Source organism: Crotalus tigris, unplaced genomic scaffold (genome assembly GCF_016545835.1).
Source record: "Crotalus tigris isolate CLP2741 ecotype Arizona unplaced genomic scaffold, ASM1654583v1 scf7180000017549.6302385, whole genome shotgun sequence".
NCBI classification, from domain to species: Eukaryota; Metazoa; Chordata; class Lepidosauria; order Squamata; family Viperidae; genus Crotalus; species Crotalus tigris.
Window position 1 is genome coordinate 4,627,197 of NW_024096467.1, and position 20,304 is coordinate 4,647,500.

A 20,304-nucleotide genomic window follows, 5' to 3' on the forward strand; every position below is an offset into this window, starting at 1 on the left:
TTAACAACCTGTAAGTAGGCACCTCCATGGAAAACTCACTGATTGAATGGTATATGATAACATCCTGGCAATTGAGTAAGATGAAAATACATCAATCACCTGTGCAGGATCTAAGTTGCTTTTATTGGTGTAAAGGTAGTTTTTCATGTAATCCCTAGAATCAGGCTCTGGGTAAAACTGATTGATTATCAGCTAATCTCTTTTGCTGCTGATTATGAAATTATATGAAAACAGCCATAATGTATACAGGTAGTCCTTGACATACAAGAGTTCATATTGGCTACATATTGGTTACTCTTTTTGTTCTTTTCTTTTCTGTTCTGATCTTTTAATTTAATTTGCTGGTTCAAGTTCTGACAAAATCCACATTTCACCCTTCCCACCCACCCCGCTAGGCTATTTCTGTACAGAGAACCTATTTCTGTTCTCCTATATGCCGAAGATGCATTATCCCTCTCTTTAGCGGGTCTGAGACTGAATTTCTGTGCTCTTGCCCATTACTGCAGCTAGCTATGCGTGACAACGAAAGTAAAGTTTCTGAGAAGTCAGTTATTCACTGCTACTATCACATTTAAAATGGAATAAGGATGGAACAGGGATGATTTTCACTCTTAAAAGTACCAGGTCACTGCAGGTCTTGAGTCGGTAGCTTTCTGTAAGAACCAACACTCAAGTCAACTATTAAACAGGAAGGTATTAGCTGATCAGACATTAGCTAAAACCCAGATCAAAACAAACCACTTCTGCAACTTATGCACGCTCCATTCAAATGGGAGTAACCCAAGCAGGAGGAAGCAGTGTCCTGTGGTGATCAACAGCAAGCAGCAGTATTAAGGTTCAGTGGAATTGTGGAATGTATTTTATTTTAATAATTAATAATAAGCATAGGAGATTCTTTATTCCAAATTAATTTTGTTTCTCTCACTGTCTCAGTTGTTTCTTAACCATTAATACAAATCCATGATTCACTGAGATTGTAAACTATGGGAGATGTATTGTAACAATAGATTGCTGAACTGCCCCTCCCCTAAGCTATCAATTGGCAATAGCAAAACCAACTACCAAAAAACCAAGTACTTGGGCAACAGTAATTAACCAGACAAAGAACCTGTTCAGTCACAGTTTCCCATGCTCATAAATAGGCAACCCAGACATCATCTACACCACAAAAGACAAGCCTACACTAAGAAGCACAGTTAAGATTGATCTTTTGACAGAGTCATGCACTAGAACCAATCCCTCAAGCCCCCCCCCAGGACCATTTGCTCTATAAAACAAAGTTTCTGAATCTCATTTTCTCTGTAGCCCACCCCCAAGAGCAAACCTCTTTATTATTGGGAAATAAATGGATCCACCTCCTTTCCACACCAGCCTGCCTCATGTCTTATTTGCCTGCATTCTTTTAGCTTGGAGAAAGGGACCCAAGAAAATTCTTTTCATAAACCCAGTGGAGTAAACAAGCCATGATTTGACTGTTCATGATGATTACTACCTCTTAAAAAGTGCTTTGATTGAGCAAAATAAAGTACCTGGCAACTACTCAAAGATGCACCATCTTGGTAAACCACCTAGTGTCCTCTGGAGAAGTATGCCCAAACAAATAAGACATTCCTGCCCCTTTCATCCTGACAAAAGTACTATACACATATACAAGGCCTCAATGTGTCCAGGCCAAATCTTTGAGCACCAGCAGTGTGCCACAGATGGAGGGAGAAAGATTATGTTAGTTGAGGCAGCTAAAGTGACCACTTTCTTTAATCCATGTCCTCAATCTACTTTCTCAGAGAATGTCAATTGTCAGTTCAACCAAGAAACATTTAAGGCACAATAATACAAGGTCAATTCGGAAATAAACCGCCGTTTGGTTATCAATGACAGACACTCGCAAATACAGAACTTTTATTATACTCAGTAGAAAACTAGAACATTACATTACTTTTTGACATAATTGCCATTCAAATTGAGGCACTTGTCATAACGTCTTACAAGGTTTGAAATTCTTAGTAGTAGTTGCTCAGCACCAAATCTAGGCTGGGGGGGGGGGTGATCAAAAACATTCCAATGCAACTGCTTCAAAAGTTCTTGGGCATGTCTAGCAGTGTACGGGCAAGCATTATCGTGAACCAACACCACAGCGGAAGTCAGCATGCCCCAATGCTTGTTATGGATGGTTCGTTTGAGTTTTCATAACATGAACTGATGGTCGAACCAGGCTCCATGAACTTCACTAGCAGTACTCCTTTGGCATCTTCACATTTGGCGGAATTTTCTATGGCAGAGTTCATTTTCAATTGATCTAGCAGACAAGTCAACTGCAACACAACTTTCTCCTTCCATTCCTCACTGCCTACTGAACTACTGTGCATGGCACCATAGGATGGGCATTGCTATCCCCACCTATTTCTTGCACATACTCAAACAGAGGTTTATTTCCAAATTGCCCTCATATTAATAAGAGACAAGAACCTCACTGGGAAACAAGGTCTTGGTTATTGGGAGGTAACAGAAAAAGTAACACATCAACAGCAACTTTATCCATAAAGCTCAGCCTTTGTTTAACTTGAGAGCTGTTGCCTTTGAATTGCTACTCTCATTATCTCACCATTCTGACCTTACTGATATCTATTATGTTACAATAAACAGTTTTGCTATTATGTGTGTATGTATGTTCTAATTTGCACAACTCTATATTATGGAGTTGCCTCCTTGTCTTTGAGGATTTTGGTTTGGCCACCTCTAATACCATAATAAACATTGTGCTTAGTGAAAGTATGCTCTGATCTCCATCACTGAAGAACAATGCTTGTGGAACAACTTGTCCCACTATCTGCATAGCCCTAACAGATACCATTCCCCACTTGCAACTAAACACTGAATCAATGCCAGGACACAGAAGCAATTTCCCTGAGAAACAATAACTGCCTTCCACATCATCCTGGAATGACTTCCACACCATGGATTGCCTCACTGTTTTATACTGTTTCAGAATATCAAACTAATGACAGCTCATTCTGCTCCTTCTCTGCCACTTATATGGGGAACTTTGTTCCAAAAAGCTGTTGTCACCACTTAGCAGCAGAAAGCTAGCAATCTCAAATGCATTATGAGCAAACAATCAAACAACAGAGAAAGCCCCCAGCCTTAATAGAGCTCAAAACCTCTGCATGTCCTCCCACACCTTTCATTCTCTTTCTCAACAGCTTTTCTCTTCCCCCTACACCTGCCATTGTTCATCCTTTGACACTGTGAAATAACAAATGTCTCTGCTAACAGCTGTTACCTTGTCCTTACAGCATGTTTCCATGTGAACCACCTAAATGGGAGTAAAATGCTTTAATAACAATTCTCCATTCTCTTTACTGGAAGAGAATTTCTGTCCTCTCTGCAGATAGAAAATTTTTCCAGCCCATCCATGAACTTCCTGGCTTTGGTCTTCTCCTTTGGTTTCCAAAGGGCAGTTAATTTACAAAAAAATAGGAAAAAATCTCTTTAGGCAGTTATGAGAACTGAATTCATTTGCTATTATTTCTATATAACTTCCCTTAGTGGCCAATACTCATGCTGGTAGAATTTGAGCTTGCCACTTTGGCTGTGGCTTTAATTTTCACTTTCCCAGGGAAAAAAAAATCTATTCTTCAATTTTTTAATAACCTAAAGTATGTAAACCTGGAATAATTTGACCCCACTAAGCAATTTTTAAAGATCATTAGAACAACTTTATGTTTTAGATTGAACTTTATAGGATGGGAAATAATGACAACAACCATATCATGATACTTAAATCAGACATCATAAATATGTAATTGCTTATAAAACTGTAAATATGTAATGGCATCATTCTTGTGATGATGCAAAAGTCATAAGTTTTACACTAAAGTTGGTAACAGGGATTGCTTGGCGTATGATCAGCAGCAAATGGTGACCCAAAGAAGATGAACAACAAACAACAACAGCAAAGCAGTAGTAGCAATATAGTATTTTGGATGCAACTCTTCAACCCTCCCATCCCCCATTCACAAAAACTGGAAATTGTAGAAAGCACAAGAATACAGATTGAAGAAATGGGATAGATTCGGAAGCAGGATCAAGATCGGTGTTTGAAAACAAGCAGGGAAAGCATACAACATTGCATGTTAGGATCAGAAGACCACTGAGCTATGTGGTGAGCCATACCTAAAAGCACTCAGAAACTGCTCAGCACTGCCTAGTGTGACAAGCAGTGTGTAATAGCACGTGGTAATTGTCTTGGGAGAGAGAAGAGAACAATAGCCCAAACAAGGCTTGGCCAGAGGTAGCTTATTTCACAAATGTAGGCATGCTAAATGTCTCAGGTGGACCATCCTTAATTTCTTGGGCAGTAAAGGTGAAAGGGGACAAATATGCTTTCAGACTTGCAAGACTGGTGTCAGCTTTGTGAGGTGGTCCAGACAGAAAGCATGTTCAGACTACGTAATTCTACTTTATGGTGAGGTTACATTAATACAGTCTTGGAAATCTACATTTCTCGCCCTCTCTGTCATCAAAGAGGCCATGTACATTAAGACTGAACAGCCTTCTCTCAACAGAGGGGGAGGGATATGATACTACCCATCTCCTCTTTACAACACAGTCCTTTCAGCAGTTCCAAAAGGTTCCACTTCCATTTGCACTATTCAGGTGACCCTGAGGGCACAGATAAACCCTCAGATGGCCTCAACAATGCTCAGAAAGAGTACCAATGACCAGATGACTGCAAAGAATATAAATCCTTCCATCCTCCACCATTCAGTCAGAACTATAGAAGCTTCTTGGATGAGAAGAGAAATGTCTTCAAGGAAAAACAAAATCCAATTGCCTTTTGAAAATGACTGTTTGGGGCAACCATGATCTGGATGACTGAGAATCTCTATAGACATTTCTCCATTGTAATGGAGATAGTTTGGAAGAAGAGATGGCCTAGAGATGGCTTAGAAGAAAACTGTATTTTCTTTTCTTTTTTTTAAAAAAACCTATTTTAATACTTTATTTCATCTTCAGAACTTGTGAGTGTTACTGTATCGTCAGTTAAGCAATGGAAGAATCAAGCGGCATCATTTTTGGGCTAAATTTATGTCATTGGTTGGCCTTAAACCTTAACTGCTTATTAAGACAGGCAGCTTGGAGATAGCCAAAATCAGAACCATGTAGGACTGGTAACCAATGCAACTTCTTAAATATTGTTAGATGTCAAATTGGATTGCCCCAGTTAACATGGAGTCTTGTTGCATTTTGCACTGAGTTCAGTTCTTGGGTAGTCCTTAAGGGCACTCCCACATAGACTGCATTGCAGTCATCCTCTTTTACTTCTGAGTCTTGATTAATAGCCAAGTTTACCTAAGGCCTGCTATGCTTTCTGTTGCTTTTAGATCATGACTTATGGCTTAGAACATGCCTTATTTCAGTTCGGATGGTCCTTCTGCCCTCATGTCTGGCTGCACATTAGCCTGACCACACATTAGCCTGAGCAGCGCTTACTAGGGTGATGATGACTATGCATTCGTTCTTGGCTAATTGACTCGCAAGTTAGTTTGTTCAGTTTTCTGGCACTGCATGGCATACTTTGAAGCATAATTTAGCTACAAAGAGTGAGTTGAGGCAACATATTAGGATGAATTTTGGTGGAATTGTTTGTTGTCCAGTGCATAGTGCAAGCACAAACAGTGTTTTGCAAATCTTTTGAACTGATAATGCAATTCAGTGTACAGCTGCAACAGAAAGGATACAGTGCTTCTTGCTATTTCATCGAATACGACAATTATATTTATGGATATGATAATATTCTTCTAGAAATTGTTATGGAGACTATCCTGAAGTACAAGGTATAATTTACTTTTGAGAAACACTGTTTATTAACATGATTTTACCCCAATAGATGCACTAAATGAAATTTAGTTAGGTCATGATATTAAGACACTCTCTTCCAAGAGAAAACTGCAATTCCGCAATGACTGTACAATAAAAAAAATTGAAGGCGTTTGATCTCCATAACAATTCTTTTTTTTGGTCTTGATTGGACATCAGACAGTCCAATGTTGATTGCTGTAGTGTTTGTGTGAAATGTAAATGATACATTATGAGAAAATGTGTGATTATTAATTTCATGGGTTTTTTTTAGAGCAGCAGAGACACATTTTAGAGTTTTAACTGTGGATAAAATAACCAAATGTACAGAGGAACCAATTAAGCATAATTATAAATTACTCAATCTGTTTGGGTCTGTTCTTTCCCCTCTTTATTGGAGAATTTCTGTGCCTTTGAACATGTGTTGCAAAGATGCATAAGTGTTCTTTCAAGAAAACACACCCCCGGCTACAAAGGGAGGGAGGACAAAAAAAAACCAGTCGAAATTACCAGTTTCAGAGTCAGAGACATATCCAGTGGTCCATGTCAGGACAACGGGCAGAAAAGAATTTTGGGTGTCCTAACCAAATAACCAAATAATCTGCTTCCTAAATTGTAGAGGCTGGCACAGAGCTGAATTTTGAATCCATCCATCTTTTTGGCATTTTTGCTATTAGCTGTGTGGGTGGCGGAATAGATCATTATAATTATTTTTAAAAATACATCTGCTGCAGTAGAAGAAAGTATAAAGCAGCGAAGGAAGTGGGGTATGTGTGAAAATCAGTTCCCTGGCACTGCCACCTATAATGCCATGATAACCCAACAATGCGAAAGAATAATTTCTCTTTTCTTTCTCTTTTAAACATAGGTAGGCTTTGCAATAGCTTTTATGGGCAAAGGGTTACAAGGCTTGCAGGAATGCAAGAAAATAGGTAGATTCTAACAACAAAATGTAAGTTTCCCCGTCAGATTTCCCACTCTAGTTTTGACAAAATTATCATCCTTCCTGTACATTTCTAAAATAATCACAAAAGGAAAAGGGAGATGATCTTCCTCTCCACCCCCAGTTCTTTGTCAAGCAGAAAAGGAAGTGGAAAGAAACACTACCATTTTTATAATACAAAAAACTGGATCTTAAATTGAGTTGGTACAACAGGTAAAAATGCTGTCAGAAAATGTTTGAGTATGTTACCTAACAGTGGGAAGGACGTAACTGTTCAAACTTAAGAGCCCGACTTCTGTTGATGGAAAATCATGTTTGTCCAATTCTGTCATCTTCCTGCTGAAGGATGGGATGAAGAAGAGAAGAAGAAGTCTTTCTACACCGGGATATCAAACTGGCGGCCCACGGGCCGGATGTGTCATGTGCAGGCCACACCCACTCCAGCTCCGCAAAGGCAAAAAACATCACGAGATGTCACAATAAGTCACGTGACATGATCAAGTTTGACACCCGTGTTCTACACAAACATTGATATCTGGTTTTGAATGAGTTCATGGTAATATGGAATTCACATATGTGACATGCCTACTTGGTAGTACAGATCGTCCTCAACTGACAACAGTTCATTAAGTGACTGAAAAAAATGACTCATGACCGTATTTTACACTTATGACGATTGCAGCTTCCTCATGGTCAAGTGATCACAATTTGAATGCCAGGCAACTGGCTCATATTTATGATGGTTGTGGTGTCCTGGAGTCAGATGGTCACCTTTTGTGACCTTCTGACAAGCAAAGTCAATGGGGAAGCCAGATTCACTTAACAACCATGTTATTAAACAACTGGCAATGATTCATTTAACAAATATGGCAAGAAAGTTTGTAAAATGGAGCAAAACTCACTTAACAACTGTCTAGCAATGGAAATTTTGGGCTAAATTTGGTCATAAGTCAAGGACTACCTGTGCATAAAAACAGCTGGGATTCTAATGATATTTCTATTTCTTTTCAAAGAAATACCAAGTCCAATTTCCAAGTATTTTAGGGCACTCATACCAGCAGTGAAAAATCAAGTAATTCTAGTACATTTTAAAGCATCAGATGGAACACTTGATGTGAATTTAAAATCATAGATTCCAGAGTCACTGCAATCAGAAATAATATCAGTGAATTACACTGAGATGAAAAAAGCATTGAAACCCCATCCATTGCTCTCTATGACATATTCTCTTCTCACCTATAGATTCCAATCCTATGCAACCCCAGAGTCCAAAGGACATTGCTCCCATTGAAAGCATAGAAGCTTCTTTGTCTTGATTGACAAAATAATATTCTGTCATATTGAGGGTTAAGATTTTAGCAGCCATTAATTCTTCAAATCTCGTTCACAATAGCAAGAAAGTACAAACTAAGCTGGCAAAAACTGCGAAGCAATCATTGTATATTACGAATAACACAATGCACAATGATTGTCGCCCAGTATTTGCTAGCTTGCTTTCCTTGTCTTTGTATGTTTGAATATGGAAAATAATTGGTGTTTTTTCCTCTCATCATTCTTTTTGGGCAATGAACTTTCTTTGCCTTTAAAACTTTTTGTGGTTGATAAAAGTCAATATGAAAGTTACTTTTTATGACAGTTGGCAGCAACCTGACTTATTTATGACTTATATCTTAATTTTTAACACATTTCCATTTTTTTTAAATAACATTGGTTTTATTTTTTATAATGATTGTATTGTAATTGTTGTTTTTATCTGATCATTGAATGCTGCCAGAGTCGGTTGTTAAATGTGTAGATATAGAGATTTAATTAAATAAATAATATCTAGTGCTGATTTTAGTGGGGTAATTTTGCACCATTGACTATGTTCAAACAATCTCAATTAATTAATCTAGATTCACAGAATTTGGAGAACTATCCATTCTCCAAAGGGGTTATAATGAGACAAAATAAGATATTAAAAACAGTATTTTTTTAAAAAAAGTAACCAAAGTTAACCGTAAACATCTTTAAAATGTTGTATCTGCTAGTTTTTTCTCTGATGATGAACCATCCTGAATGAACATGTTGTTTGATGAAGCTTAATTACCAATTCTTATTGTCTGCAGGTCTTTGCAATGTACTGTATGTTTTCCAATTGATTCAAAAGATTTGAAAAAAAATATCTCCATCTAGTTCAGTGATTCTCAATGTCGACATCTTTAAGATGTATAGGCTTCAATTTCAAGAATTCCCCAATCAGCACAGGAGAATACATGCCTAGTGGAGGGTTCTGGAAATTGAAATTCATACATCTTAAAGTTGCTGAGATTGAGAAACTGAACTAGTCTCTAAGGCTTGATCTAGCAACCTTGATTTATTTCCAATATTTTTTGTGCAGACACATAGGGAAGGTCATGTGCATCTTTCCTAGGGATATTGGAATATATGTAGAGCTCCGGATTGGATATATGATTAGATTAGATAACCTTTATTATTTTTTTTACTGTGGGCATACTGGTACACATTAGAAATGAAATTCTGTTGCCTGCTCTCAAAAGTGTACACATACATAATAAACTTATAAACATGCTATATACAACACACACACACACACACACATATAACACACCCTCACATATAAATACATATAAATATTAATCACTCTATCTTGAATACATAGAGAAAGAAGAAGCTTGAGAGTTCACAAGGTTAATACTGTATGGAACAAAACTCTGACTGAATCTGGATGTTCTGCTTCAGATACCACGGAGCCTCCTCCCAGAAGGTAACAAGGAAAACAGGTTGTGAAGAGGATGCGTAGCGTCCCACACAATCCTGCGGACTCTGCTCAAGCAATGCTTATATATGCTATGTCATATATAGAAGGGAGTGAACTGCCAATACTATGCAATTTTATGCATTGCATATCAGAGTATTCTTAAAGAGTTAAAGTAAAAAAATATTATTTTTAAATAAATAAATAGACTCTTATGTTTATTTCATCATCACCTCAGCACAGCCCATAATGACCATCTGTGGGTTATGGAATTAATCCAGCTCATGCAGAGAGATCTCTATAGGCCTCTGGTGCATTAATCACACTTTACTTGAGGTCTTCATTTTGCATCCAAGAGACAAATGCTGCACTTGATATGGTATGCATGGTGATACAGCTGGAGCTCATTTTAGGCTTTAAAATAACACACCAGCCATTAACGTACTTCATTTGTTTGTTTAATGACCTGGAGGAGATTATTTTCAGGACAACAGAGTGTAAAATTTAATTCTGGAAGCAATTTATGGAAGGAGGAAACCTTTCTACAATTTGTATGCCATCTTTATCAGTATAATTAATTGGCTGTCAAGAGATCATTTGCCCCAGACATCTTGCTAACAATTCCCACTCATATGAGTAAGTGAACATAAGGTCTATTTATTTCAATGGGGCAGAATCCATTAACTGGCTTTGGACATACAACTGGGATAAAGAACAAGGGCAAAGGATCCATTTCTTCACTTCTCATTTGAAAACATAAGAAACCTGCTGATTCAGGACAAAAGTCTCTTTTGTCTAAAATTCTGTATCACACCAGAGTTAGGGCCAATTTAACTAACTACTTCAGATGCTTTTATTTATTTTTGTTTATTTTTTTCATATTTTCTATTTCTTAACTCCCTCATTTCCCTCAGAGGGGCTTTCTGTTTGATTGATTCATTTGGTTTCCTCAGGATCTTGAAGAATTTCCCAGTAATCTGGACAGCAGTTCAGTTGAGGACATCATTAAACTCTGGACTGATATATATTACCAAGAACTAGCTGGGCGTGAAGAGAGGGGTTGTCCTCTTGCAAATGTATCTGGCTGGGATACAGGTTTGGTATCGATCAAGGAAGGAACAGCAAAGTAACTATGGTTATCTGTGATAGCTTCCAAAGGTGTTGTCCTCCAGGTGATGGTGTGAAATCCTGTTAGACTCTAAAGACTTTTATTTTTGTACTACCCTTTCTGCCCATGCTGCTTCATTATGTGGTTGAATTAGTAGTAGGCATCCTAAGATTATGGTGTGGTGGACTTTAACCTTTCCTCTTGATGGTGTTGGGGGTAGCTTAGGAGTTCATAGCCCTCAAAGAAGCCATCGATCTGACCCACATCACTGAGGGCCATGCATAATGATGGCCAAACTTTGGATCAGGCCTTCCTGTAGGACCAGTGCTGACATGATCTGAACTGGGGTAAATTAACATCACTCTCTTGCCACAGATTTATTTATTTATTTATGAGACTTATATACCTCTTTAAGTGCAAGCACTCTCTAAGCGGTGTACACCAGTAAGCAATGTATATATATATTTACATTGCCCCCAACAATCTGGGTCCTCATTTTACCTACCCCAGAAGGATGGAAGGCTGAGTCAACCTTGAGCCGGTGAGATTTGAACTGCTGACCTGCTGAACACAGTCAGCTAAAGTGGCCTGCAGTACTACACTCTAACTGCTGCACCACCTCGGCTGGACCACTTTCTAGTAATTTTAGAATGCTCTGGTGCTGAATCCTGTCTTCAGCCTTTCCTTACAACCTACACTGTGATTGGCTGCAGTGGCAGAGAACCTGGAGGAAGCAGATTATCTGGACCCTTTTCAGTCAGGTTTGCCAATCATAGCAAAGAAACGTAGTAAAATCAGGCATGACTCACTTTTGCTTAGCAATGGAAATTCTTATCCCAATTGTGGTTGTAAATCAAGGACTATCTGTATTAGATCTGGCAGGAAAAGTATGCTTTGGGTCAATTGTCAATTAAAGAATGCCAACTGGTAGAAACCAGGAAGTGCACTTTTTTGGTTTTGATTTTGGAGCCTACCCTCTGGCACCCCTAACCACCTGAGACAGATTGAACCCTTCAAGAAAATGACGAAGACCTGGTTGCTTACTCAGGCATGGGAATCAGGAAGTTGGTGAAGCCCTGGTGGTTTGATTGTCAACTGTACCATGAACTTGGCTGAAGCCATCTTGCTCATTCTAGGTTGCCACAAGAAAGGGAGGGGATGCGGGAGCATTTTTGCTAGTCTAAACAATGCTGGGTCCCGTGGGAACCAAGGTCATTCTATCAGTTAGCTTAGAGGGTAAGGTGTTTTGTGAGAAAGTCCACCAAATTATTTTATTGGGAACATAGCCGATTGCATAGCCCTGGGGTGGGAAATTTGACTTTGTAATAGTGTAACTCTTTGGAGGAAATTTCAGACTTGGTTTCACTTTTGACGGTGCTGATATTTTGTAACCAATAAACATGTTCTTTGAGGAAACCTCTTGCCTCAGAGTTCTGATTTTGTTGGTCTTAGCATCGGAACCATGACATTGACATTGTTTCGTGTTATTTTTTTTATTCTGGACAGCTCTTTTTTAAAGAATTGTATGTTTTAATGGTTGTTTATATTGTGTTTTTTTAGGTTACTTTGACCATAAGATCAATTGTATAAATCTACACCCAAAATACTCATGACCTATGGTAGGAGGAAATTGAGAAGTGAGCATTTTCTGCAGGAGTTCCCTTTCCATGGGACAGCTGTAACCAGATACAAGATTGGTGCCTTTATCCTGACATCTAGAAAGCCATGGTTGTTCCAATGGGCAAATGAGATAATAGCACGAGTAGTAAGTGCAGAATGCTGTTAGTATAATATAAAATGTGATGATGGATAGGCTACGTAGCTGTTTTACCATGCTATTGCTATATAGCATGTTAGAGATAGACTTCTATTCATTTAGACAGTGTTTGAAGATATTGCTGCACATCGCTTAGAACTGTACAACTGCAGCAGCTTAAAATCAGTCAAAATAAGAAATATAGTACATCTACGAAAGTCAGAAGGTTGATAGAGTAGCAAGTAATCTTTAAGGCCAACTAGCCCAGCAATCCTCTGTAATATTTATCCAAACTCCACCTGAATAGAAGAACCTGAGATATAACCCAGTTGAACTGCTCTTTTGGGCCCTTTATATTGTGGTAACAATTCAGAAAAGTCCTACTGTAATCTCTTACAGACTTCTCAGTTTGCCAGTCCTCCATTTGTCCTGGATGTCCTTCTTTAAACCTGTTCTACATTTTCTGAATCGTCTTTAAAGTGAATAGGACAGAATCAGATGTCTTAGAGCTGGAATTAGAGTGGAATTACTACTTCACATATTAAAGGTACCATGTAAAGTATGCAGCCTGTGATTTGGAAAGTAATACATAGTCATCAGGACAGGAAACCTCACCAATAACTGCGTCCTCCAAATCATACCTGATGGCAGTGAATTTGATCACTTAACTATGATGTAGTTAAGCACTGTAGCGTTCCAAAGTACTGTAAAATAGCATTTCTTTTTATAAGTCTTAAACCTACCTAGATTTAGACTTTACAGTGACTTCCCTTTAATATTTTGCGAGAGGGGGGAAAAAACCTGATCCCTATTATGCCTCTTTCTTAGCTATCTTTCCAGTAGGCCACCTGTAGTCACCCAAACAGAGAGATTGGGGCATTGGTGTATTTTATTTTATTATTCTATTCTATTTTATTTAATTTATTTTATTTTATTTTATTTATTTTATTTTATTATTTTATTTTATTATTTATTTTGTTATTGTTTTATTTTATATTTTATTTTATTTTATATTTTATTTTATTATTTATTAAATTTATTTGCTACCCATCTTTATCACAAGGTGACTCTGGGCAATTTACAGTGCTAAAAAGAATAAAACAATGCAAAGATATGTATACCTTAAGAGTAGGACACAATAAAAATACAAAGTATATAAAGTACACTTTATAAAATATATAGCTTTAATCAATCGATCAGAGTTAAAGACCTACCCATATATCAAAGCTTATCCATTTTATTTCCATCATATCCCTTTTCCAGTCATATTCAAAATTTTGTAACATTTCTTCGTGCAAACAGAACCACCATGCCTTCCACCCACCAGTACCACCATGAGTAGCTTTAACATTCTGAAAAAGAAACAGGATCTACTTAGCTTTCACAATAGAGACATTTCACAGGGCTGTTGTTTGGGAGATAAAATTAAGGAAAACATCATATAAGCCACCTTGAATTCTTACAGAAAAAGGTCAGATAAAAATTGCAAGGACTAATCCAATCATCTAAAGGAAGAATTGCAACTAATCAATTAATAACAAATTTGATAAAGCATGATGATGAATTCCACTTGTATCCTGCCTTTCTCCCTGGATGATTCTCAGACTGGCTGGCAGTAAAAAGTTCAAGCACAACCCACAAAATACATGGATTCCAAAGAAATAAGATTACAAACCTAATCCAAAAAGAAACCCCCACTAAAATCCAAGACAGAGAACAAGAAAACGGCAAAGCCCTCTTCCCATACATAAAAGGCACCACAGACAGAATCAGCAAGATCCTCCATAAACACAACATCAAAACAGCATTCTGCACAAACAGAAAAATATCCACCATCCTAAGAAACCCCAAAGACAATATTGAGTTAGAAAATCAAGGAGTATATGAAATCCCATGCACCGCTTGTCCCAACACATACATCGGACAAACCAACAGAAGAATAAGTGCACGCATTGAAGAACATAAGAACTCAGTCAAAAAAGAGGAACCAACATCTTCCCTGGTCCAACACCTTAAAGCCACAGGACATGAAATTGACTTTAAAAATACCAGAACCATTGCCAAAAGTGAACATTTTAATAACAGAATAATCAGAGAAGCCATCGAGATAGAAAAACGCCCACACAGCATGAACAAGCGAGATGATACCTCCCGCCTACCAGCCATTTGGAAACCCGCCCTTATTGACAAACGACTCCCTAACACAAAAAATGATACCAGACCCACACTCACAAAACCACACAGGATGTCACCACCACACATCCACGCAAAAAGAAAACCCAAAGCCACACCGATGATGAGGCACGACCACAAACCAGAAGCCAGACCACAGCTGCATCATTAGCCACTTTAAACCCCTCCAATCCATACATGAAGCAAACTGACACCCACCATGAAGATGAGGCACGACCACGAACGCGAAGCCAAAAAATAGCAAGGCAGCCCACCATCTTAAACGCACCTGCAACTCAGACTAACCTGAGCACAACAAAGCCCCCACCCAAACAGAACACTCCCCCATCCAATCAGAGCACAGCCAACCCCCCATCCAATCAGAGCACAGCCAACCCTCCATCCAATCAGAGCACAGCCAAACCCCTAACCAATCAGAACACACCTCCACCCAATCAGAACACAGCCAAGCTCCCATCCAATCAGTTCATACCCCCACTGGCAGTTAAAAGGAAGAAACAGCTAAGACCACACATTGCTCCTCGAAGCACAAAGCTGAAAACACCAGCCTGAAGATGACGAATGGGACTTCGTCGAAACGTCGCCAAGACACTTCCAATTTTACGTGGGAGAAAACCCGAATAACCAAAGACCTACATATATATATATATAATATAGGGAGGTTTTATAATGCTAGTTTTGCCACAGCTAAAAATATCGGACACTAATTTTGTACACGTTGCTAATTTATTCCTACCAGAAGCTAAAGTGAAATTTATCAGAAAACTCCCTAACCATTCCACTTCTTAGGGGAAAAAAAAGAGAATTAAAAGATAATCCATATTTGAGTACAGAGAGAAAGGTGGGCTAATACAGCCTCTTACTTCAGAGACATTTCTTAGGGGGGGGCAGGTGTTGAGAAAATATTCCCTCTGGGGAAAAATCAAAGAAACTAATTACAAGTTTGATCTCCAAACAATGACTGTGGGTTAATAAACATGCACACACCAAATAGACCGTTTTGGATCCTCTGGGGAATCCTGCCTCATGAAGAAGGATTGAAAATAGATCTGAAGCACTTCTGAGCAAGGGAATACCTGGAATAATGACAGTGATTGGCAAGAAACACCACAAATCCAGGTTTTGTGGGTGGGGATGGTTTGAGAACATGCTTTGCCGCAATGAGCTCTCCTGGGCTAGGAATAGAAAAGCAAGGAAAAGCAGCAGAAAGATGTGGTGGAGGAAGGGGAAGAGCAGGAGTTTATAGAAAATGTGGATATATTGGCGGTTCCCCAAGAATTCAGCAATAGAGGACAATGAAATTACTATACATGATTTTCCTCTCCTTTTCTATAAATTATGGGAGTGGCACTGTGGTGGCTCACGTGGTTAGGATGCTGAGTCAGAAGACCATTGAGAGATTGACAGCTTGGAAGTTAGAAACCCTAGAGTGAGCTATATGATGGAATGAGCTCCTGTCCATTTGCCTCAGCTCCTGCCAAACTAGTATTTTAAAAGCAGGCAAATGCAAATAGATAAATAGGTACCACTTCATTGAGAAAATACCAGGGACATGAAAGGAGCCCTCTTGGGCACCACCTGGGCAACGGTGATGTCACTGGCTAATCCTTTCAATCCAAAAGTGCCTTGCTGGTGCTTCCAACACAAATGAAGTAGTAGTAAGGGAGTGATCACACAAGCTAAGAAATTTGCCAGTTTCAAGGAGGATATCCTGTTAGGGAAAGCCACTTTAAGATGATTCACAAACAGTTTGTTGTTGTTGTTCAGTTGGTAAGTCATGTCTGACTCTTTGCGACTCCAGGGACCATGGCACACCAAGCCTCCCTGTCTCTCCACTGTCTCCCAGAGTTTGCCCAAATTCATGTTCATTGCAGGAATTCACAAACTGTAGGGTTTGCTAACAGCTCCATTTCTTTGGCTCTCAAAACACAATCATTGCATTCATTCTGTGATTTACATTTTTAATTGGGATTGGAAAAAAAATGAGTTTCTTATTCCCTTAATTGAAGATTCATCTTCTGTAACTTCAGGATGATATAAGGCAACAGTCCAAAGAAAAAAATATAGAGTAGAGTAGAGTGGAATATAGAGTAGATTAGAGTAGAGTAGAGTAGAGTAGAGTAGAGTAGAGTAGAGCAGAGCAGAGTAGAGTAGAGTAGAGTAAGAACAGAACAGAACAGAGTAGAATAGAATAGAATAAGAACAGAACAGAATAGAGTAGAGTAGAATAAGAACAGAACAGAGTCGAGTCGAGTTGAGTCAAGTAGAATAGAGTAGAGTAGAGTAGAGTAGAATAAGAACAGAACAGGACCGGATCGGACCGGACCGGACCGGACAGGACAGGACAGGATAGGATAGGATAACAGAGTTGGAAAGAACTTTGGAGGTCTTCTAGTCCAACACCTGCTCAGACAGGAAACCCTGTACCATTTCATACAAATAGTTGTCCAGTCTCTTCTTAAAAACTTCCAGTGTTGGAACATCCACAACTTCTGGAGGCAGGTTGTTCCACTGATTAATTGTTCTAACTGTCAGAAAATTTCTCCTTAGTTCTAGGTTGCTTCTCTCTTTGATGAGTTTCCATCCATTGCTTTTTGTCCTGCCTTCAGGTGCTTTGGAGAATAGCTTGACTCCCTCTTCTTTGTGGCAACCCCTTAGATATTGGAAGACTGCTATCATGTCACCCTAGTCCTTCTCTTCATTAAACTAGACATACTCAATTCCAGCAACTGTTCCTTATATGTTTTAGCCTCCAGTTGCCTGAAACATTTTAAAGAGGAAAATGGAGGAGGATGACTATGAAAAGTGGTCTTATCTACCTTGTGGTCTGCTGAACCACCTACTTAACATTTATGATACCACTTTGGGAGCTGCAGAGCTGAGAAAAATCAGGTCATGCAGCTGAAAATGCCATGTTTCCAGCAGCCTGGATATATAGTACTTTCAAGAATACTGGGGGGGGGGGGAAGGAAGTCACAAGGGTTTTAAAAATGTTGCTTCCCTGTGGATTAATGGGGAAATGTTTTTTTAAAAAAGGAGGCTAAGCCTTAGAAGTATTTTGCTTGCATCCCATATCATACTGTAGCACACAGAATATAAAGCAACATTTTTTCACACTAGAAGAAAAGTTTTGTTTATATGGGGCAGAGATTATTGAACTATTTGAATCTGCTCAAATGATGGGCTTTGGCCCAAGGAAGCCAGTTGCTTCAGCTTGATCTGAATTTCCCTTTGGTTCCATATTTATAGGTATTCTTAGGGCATAGAAGATGTATACTCCATAAACAGGTGATCCTTGACTTACAACCATTTGTTTAGTGACCGTTTGAAGTCACAATGACATTGGAGAAAGTAACTTATGTGAACAGTTTTCATATTATAACTGTTGCAACATCCCCACGGTCACATGATCAAAATTCAGATGCTTGGCAACTGGCTCAGATTTACCATAGTTGAAGTGTCCAGGGGTCATGTGATCACCTTTTGCGACCTTCTTGACAAAGTCAACGGGGAAACCAGATTCATTTAACAACTGTGGCAAAGAAAGGTCATAAAATGGAGCAAAATTCACTTAACAACTGTTTTGCTCAGCCACAGAAATTTTGGGCTCAATTGTGGTCATAAGTCGAGGACCACTTGTATAGAAAGCATTGTGAGTTGCTCAGCTTTGCAGCACAGCAACTTTAATCAGCCCATCTGCAGTGAGGAAAGAGCCCCATGCTTTCATTGAATCTACCACATGAGCAAACAGTTTATCATACCTTGTTCCGAGCACTGGTAATCCAATTTCTGATGTTTTTCATTATGCATAAATGTATTTTTCTGTGTTTATATATTTGAGAAGATAGAGCGTATAGACGAGCGGGAAGAGAATTGATAAAGATGTTTAAACAACGATTGTTTTGTTTGTGTATGATTCGTCAGTTTTTATAGCAACGTTATAGAAATAGGACAAGGAAACTAAAATCTGATTAAGCCTAAACCCTGGGCCATTATGTGATTATTACAAGCCTCGGCACAGTAGGGGTTATGTTGTTATGATAGAAGGGATTTCCAGGATAATTAAATCAAATTGGGAGCTTTGGAGAAACCAGGACCAAACATTACAATGGCTTTCCTGTAAATACCAAGAGCTCCAGCTTCCAGTTAATGCACTTATCCAGTTTTTAAAGGGCCCTTTAAGCAAAGCTCACCATTTCTCCCTTCCCCATCAAGATTGGGGTTCCTTGGCAAGTGTAAAATACAATTCAGAAATGAACATGATTTGGACAGTATGCCAAGAACAGACTAGTAATATTGCATTCAATTTTGGTTACCACAATATAAAAAAAATATGTTTAAAAATATGTGGAAAGAGTGCAGAAAAGAGCAACAAGGATGATTAGGGGTTGGACTAAGGTCCAAGGTCCTTTCCAACTCTGTTGGATAGTAGGTAGATAGTAGGCAGAACATCACAGTGTGGGTTCTATCCCTGCACACACAAAAGGCATCACAATGTTGTATCTGCTGTTTTGCACATGGTTGCACCTCCCTCCTACAGATATCCATAGGTGGTTTAGATAGAGAAAGTATATGTGGAAAGAAAAGAAGGATTGATATGGGGCAAGATTCAAGAGGACCCTCAAAAGGGTAAGTCCTTAAGTTTAGGGTTGCTTAATTGTGTACTGAACTCTACCATTGCCAGTCCAAAGCCTCTTGGAGGAGGGAGGCATCAGACTTGGAGGAGGGGAGGCATCAGAAATCGGCTGAGATTTCACTAACACAAAATTACACATCAAACCCAACACAATGCTTGAGATGCAGACATGCAAGATGCTGTAGACCGGATAAAGTGATGGGCAACATGTTAAACTCTGGACCCTGTGATATGGTGGGAATAACATGCAGAACAAGAAGAATTGTTCACATTAAGATTCTAGTAAAATCTCACAAGTGCAACCAAACGTCTGTCCTTGATTGTATTGTCTGGCCTATCCTCCCCCTTCCCTAAGTCTCCTACCTACCTCAAGAGCTGTCCTGAATTGCCCAGCTGCCATGGCGTACTTCTTCTGTCTGTAGCAGGTGCTTGCATCTTTCAAGGATACCTGAAGCCACTTATCCATCTGGGGCTGAAGACCTTGGCTATCTGTGCCTCCAACATCTGAGGGCTTGGGTTGTGCGCCACTGGGACGCTGAGGTTCTAGGAACTCATAGGAAACGTTCTCTTCATCCGTGTAAATCAACTTCATTTCTACTTCTAGAAGACTTTTCAGGGGGATATGGGACAGCAACATGGTTGCAACCAAGTTGTCTTGTTCCAGTAGGCGTGGATCTTTCCTCATCACTGGCTTCTCATCACCCTCCATCTTACGTTTAAGGCCCAGCCTCTCTAAATCATTAGATTGCTTCTCCTTGCTTCCTGTTTTTAGTTTCTCTATTGCATTTTCTGCCATCTCTGTTCCCAGAGGGAGTTTTACCATTTGCAAAGCTTCTAGACTATCATTCTGATGCTGGGTTGTTATTCTCAACTGCTGAATGACATACTCTTTTTGACAGGCTTCCTTCGTGATGTTCTCAAAGTGTGTGCTATTTGCTGACTCCATGACTCACAATCTACACACACAAATCCTGAGTGGGGAAAAGGAAGCGCAGAGATTTACCATTTGGAGTTTGGCAAACAAAACAGTGCAGAAGAAACATATTGTTCA

At 39.0% G+C, this 20,304-nt stretch overlaps 1 protein-coding gene across 1 annotated transcript in view; it reads right to left on the reverse strand.

Moving 5' to 3' along the window:
- The window catches only part of SPATA16 (spermatogenesis associated 16), a 202,864-nt gene that overhangs the window by 168,136 nt on the left and 14,424 nt on the right, over nt 1-20,304 (reverse strand). Inside the window, exon 2 of the mRNA XM_039338463.1 lies at nt 19,621-20,224. Within this exon, the coding sequence (XP_039194397.1) occupies nt 19,621-20,199 (579 nt within the window). The 5' untranslated portion in view covers nt 20,200-20,224. The remainder of the gene's footprint in view (nt 1-19,620; nt 20,225-20,304) is intronic.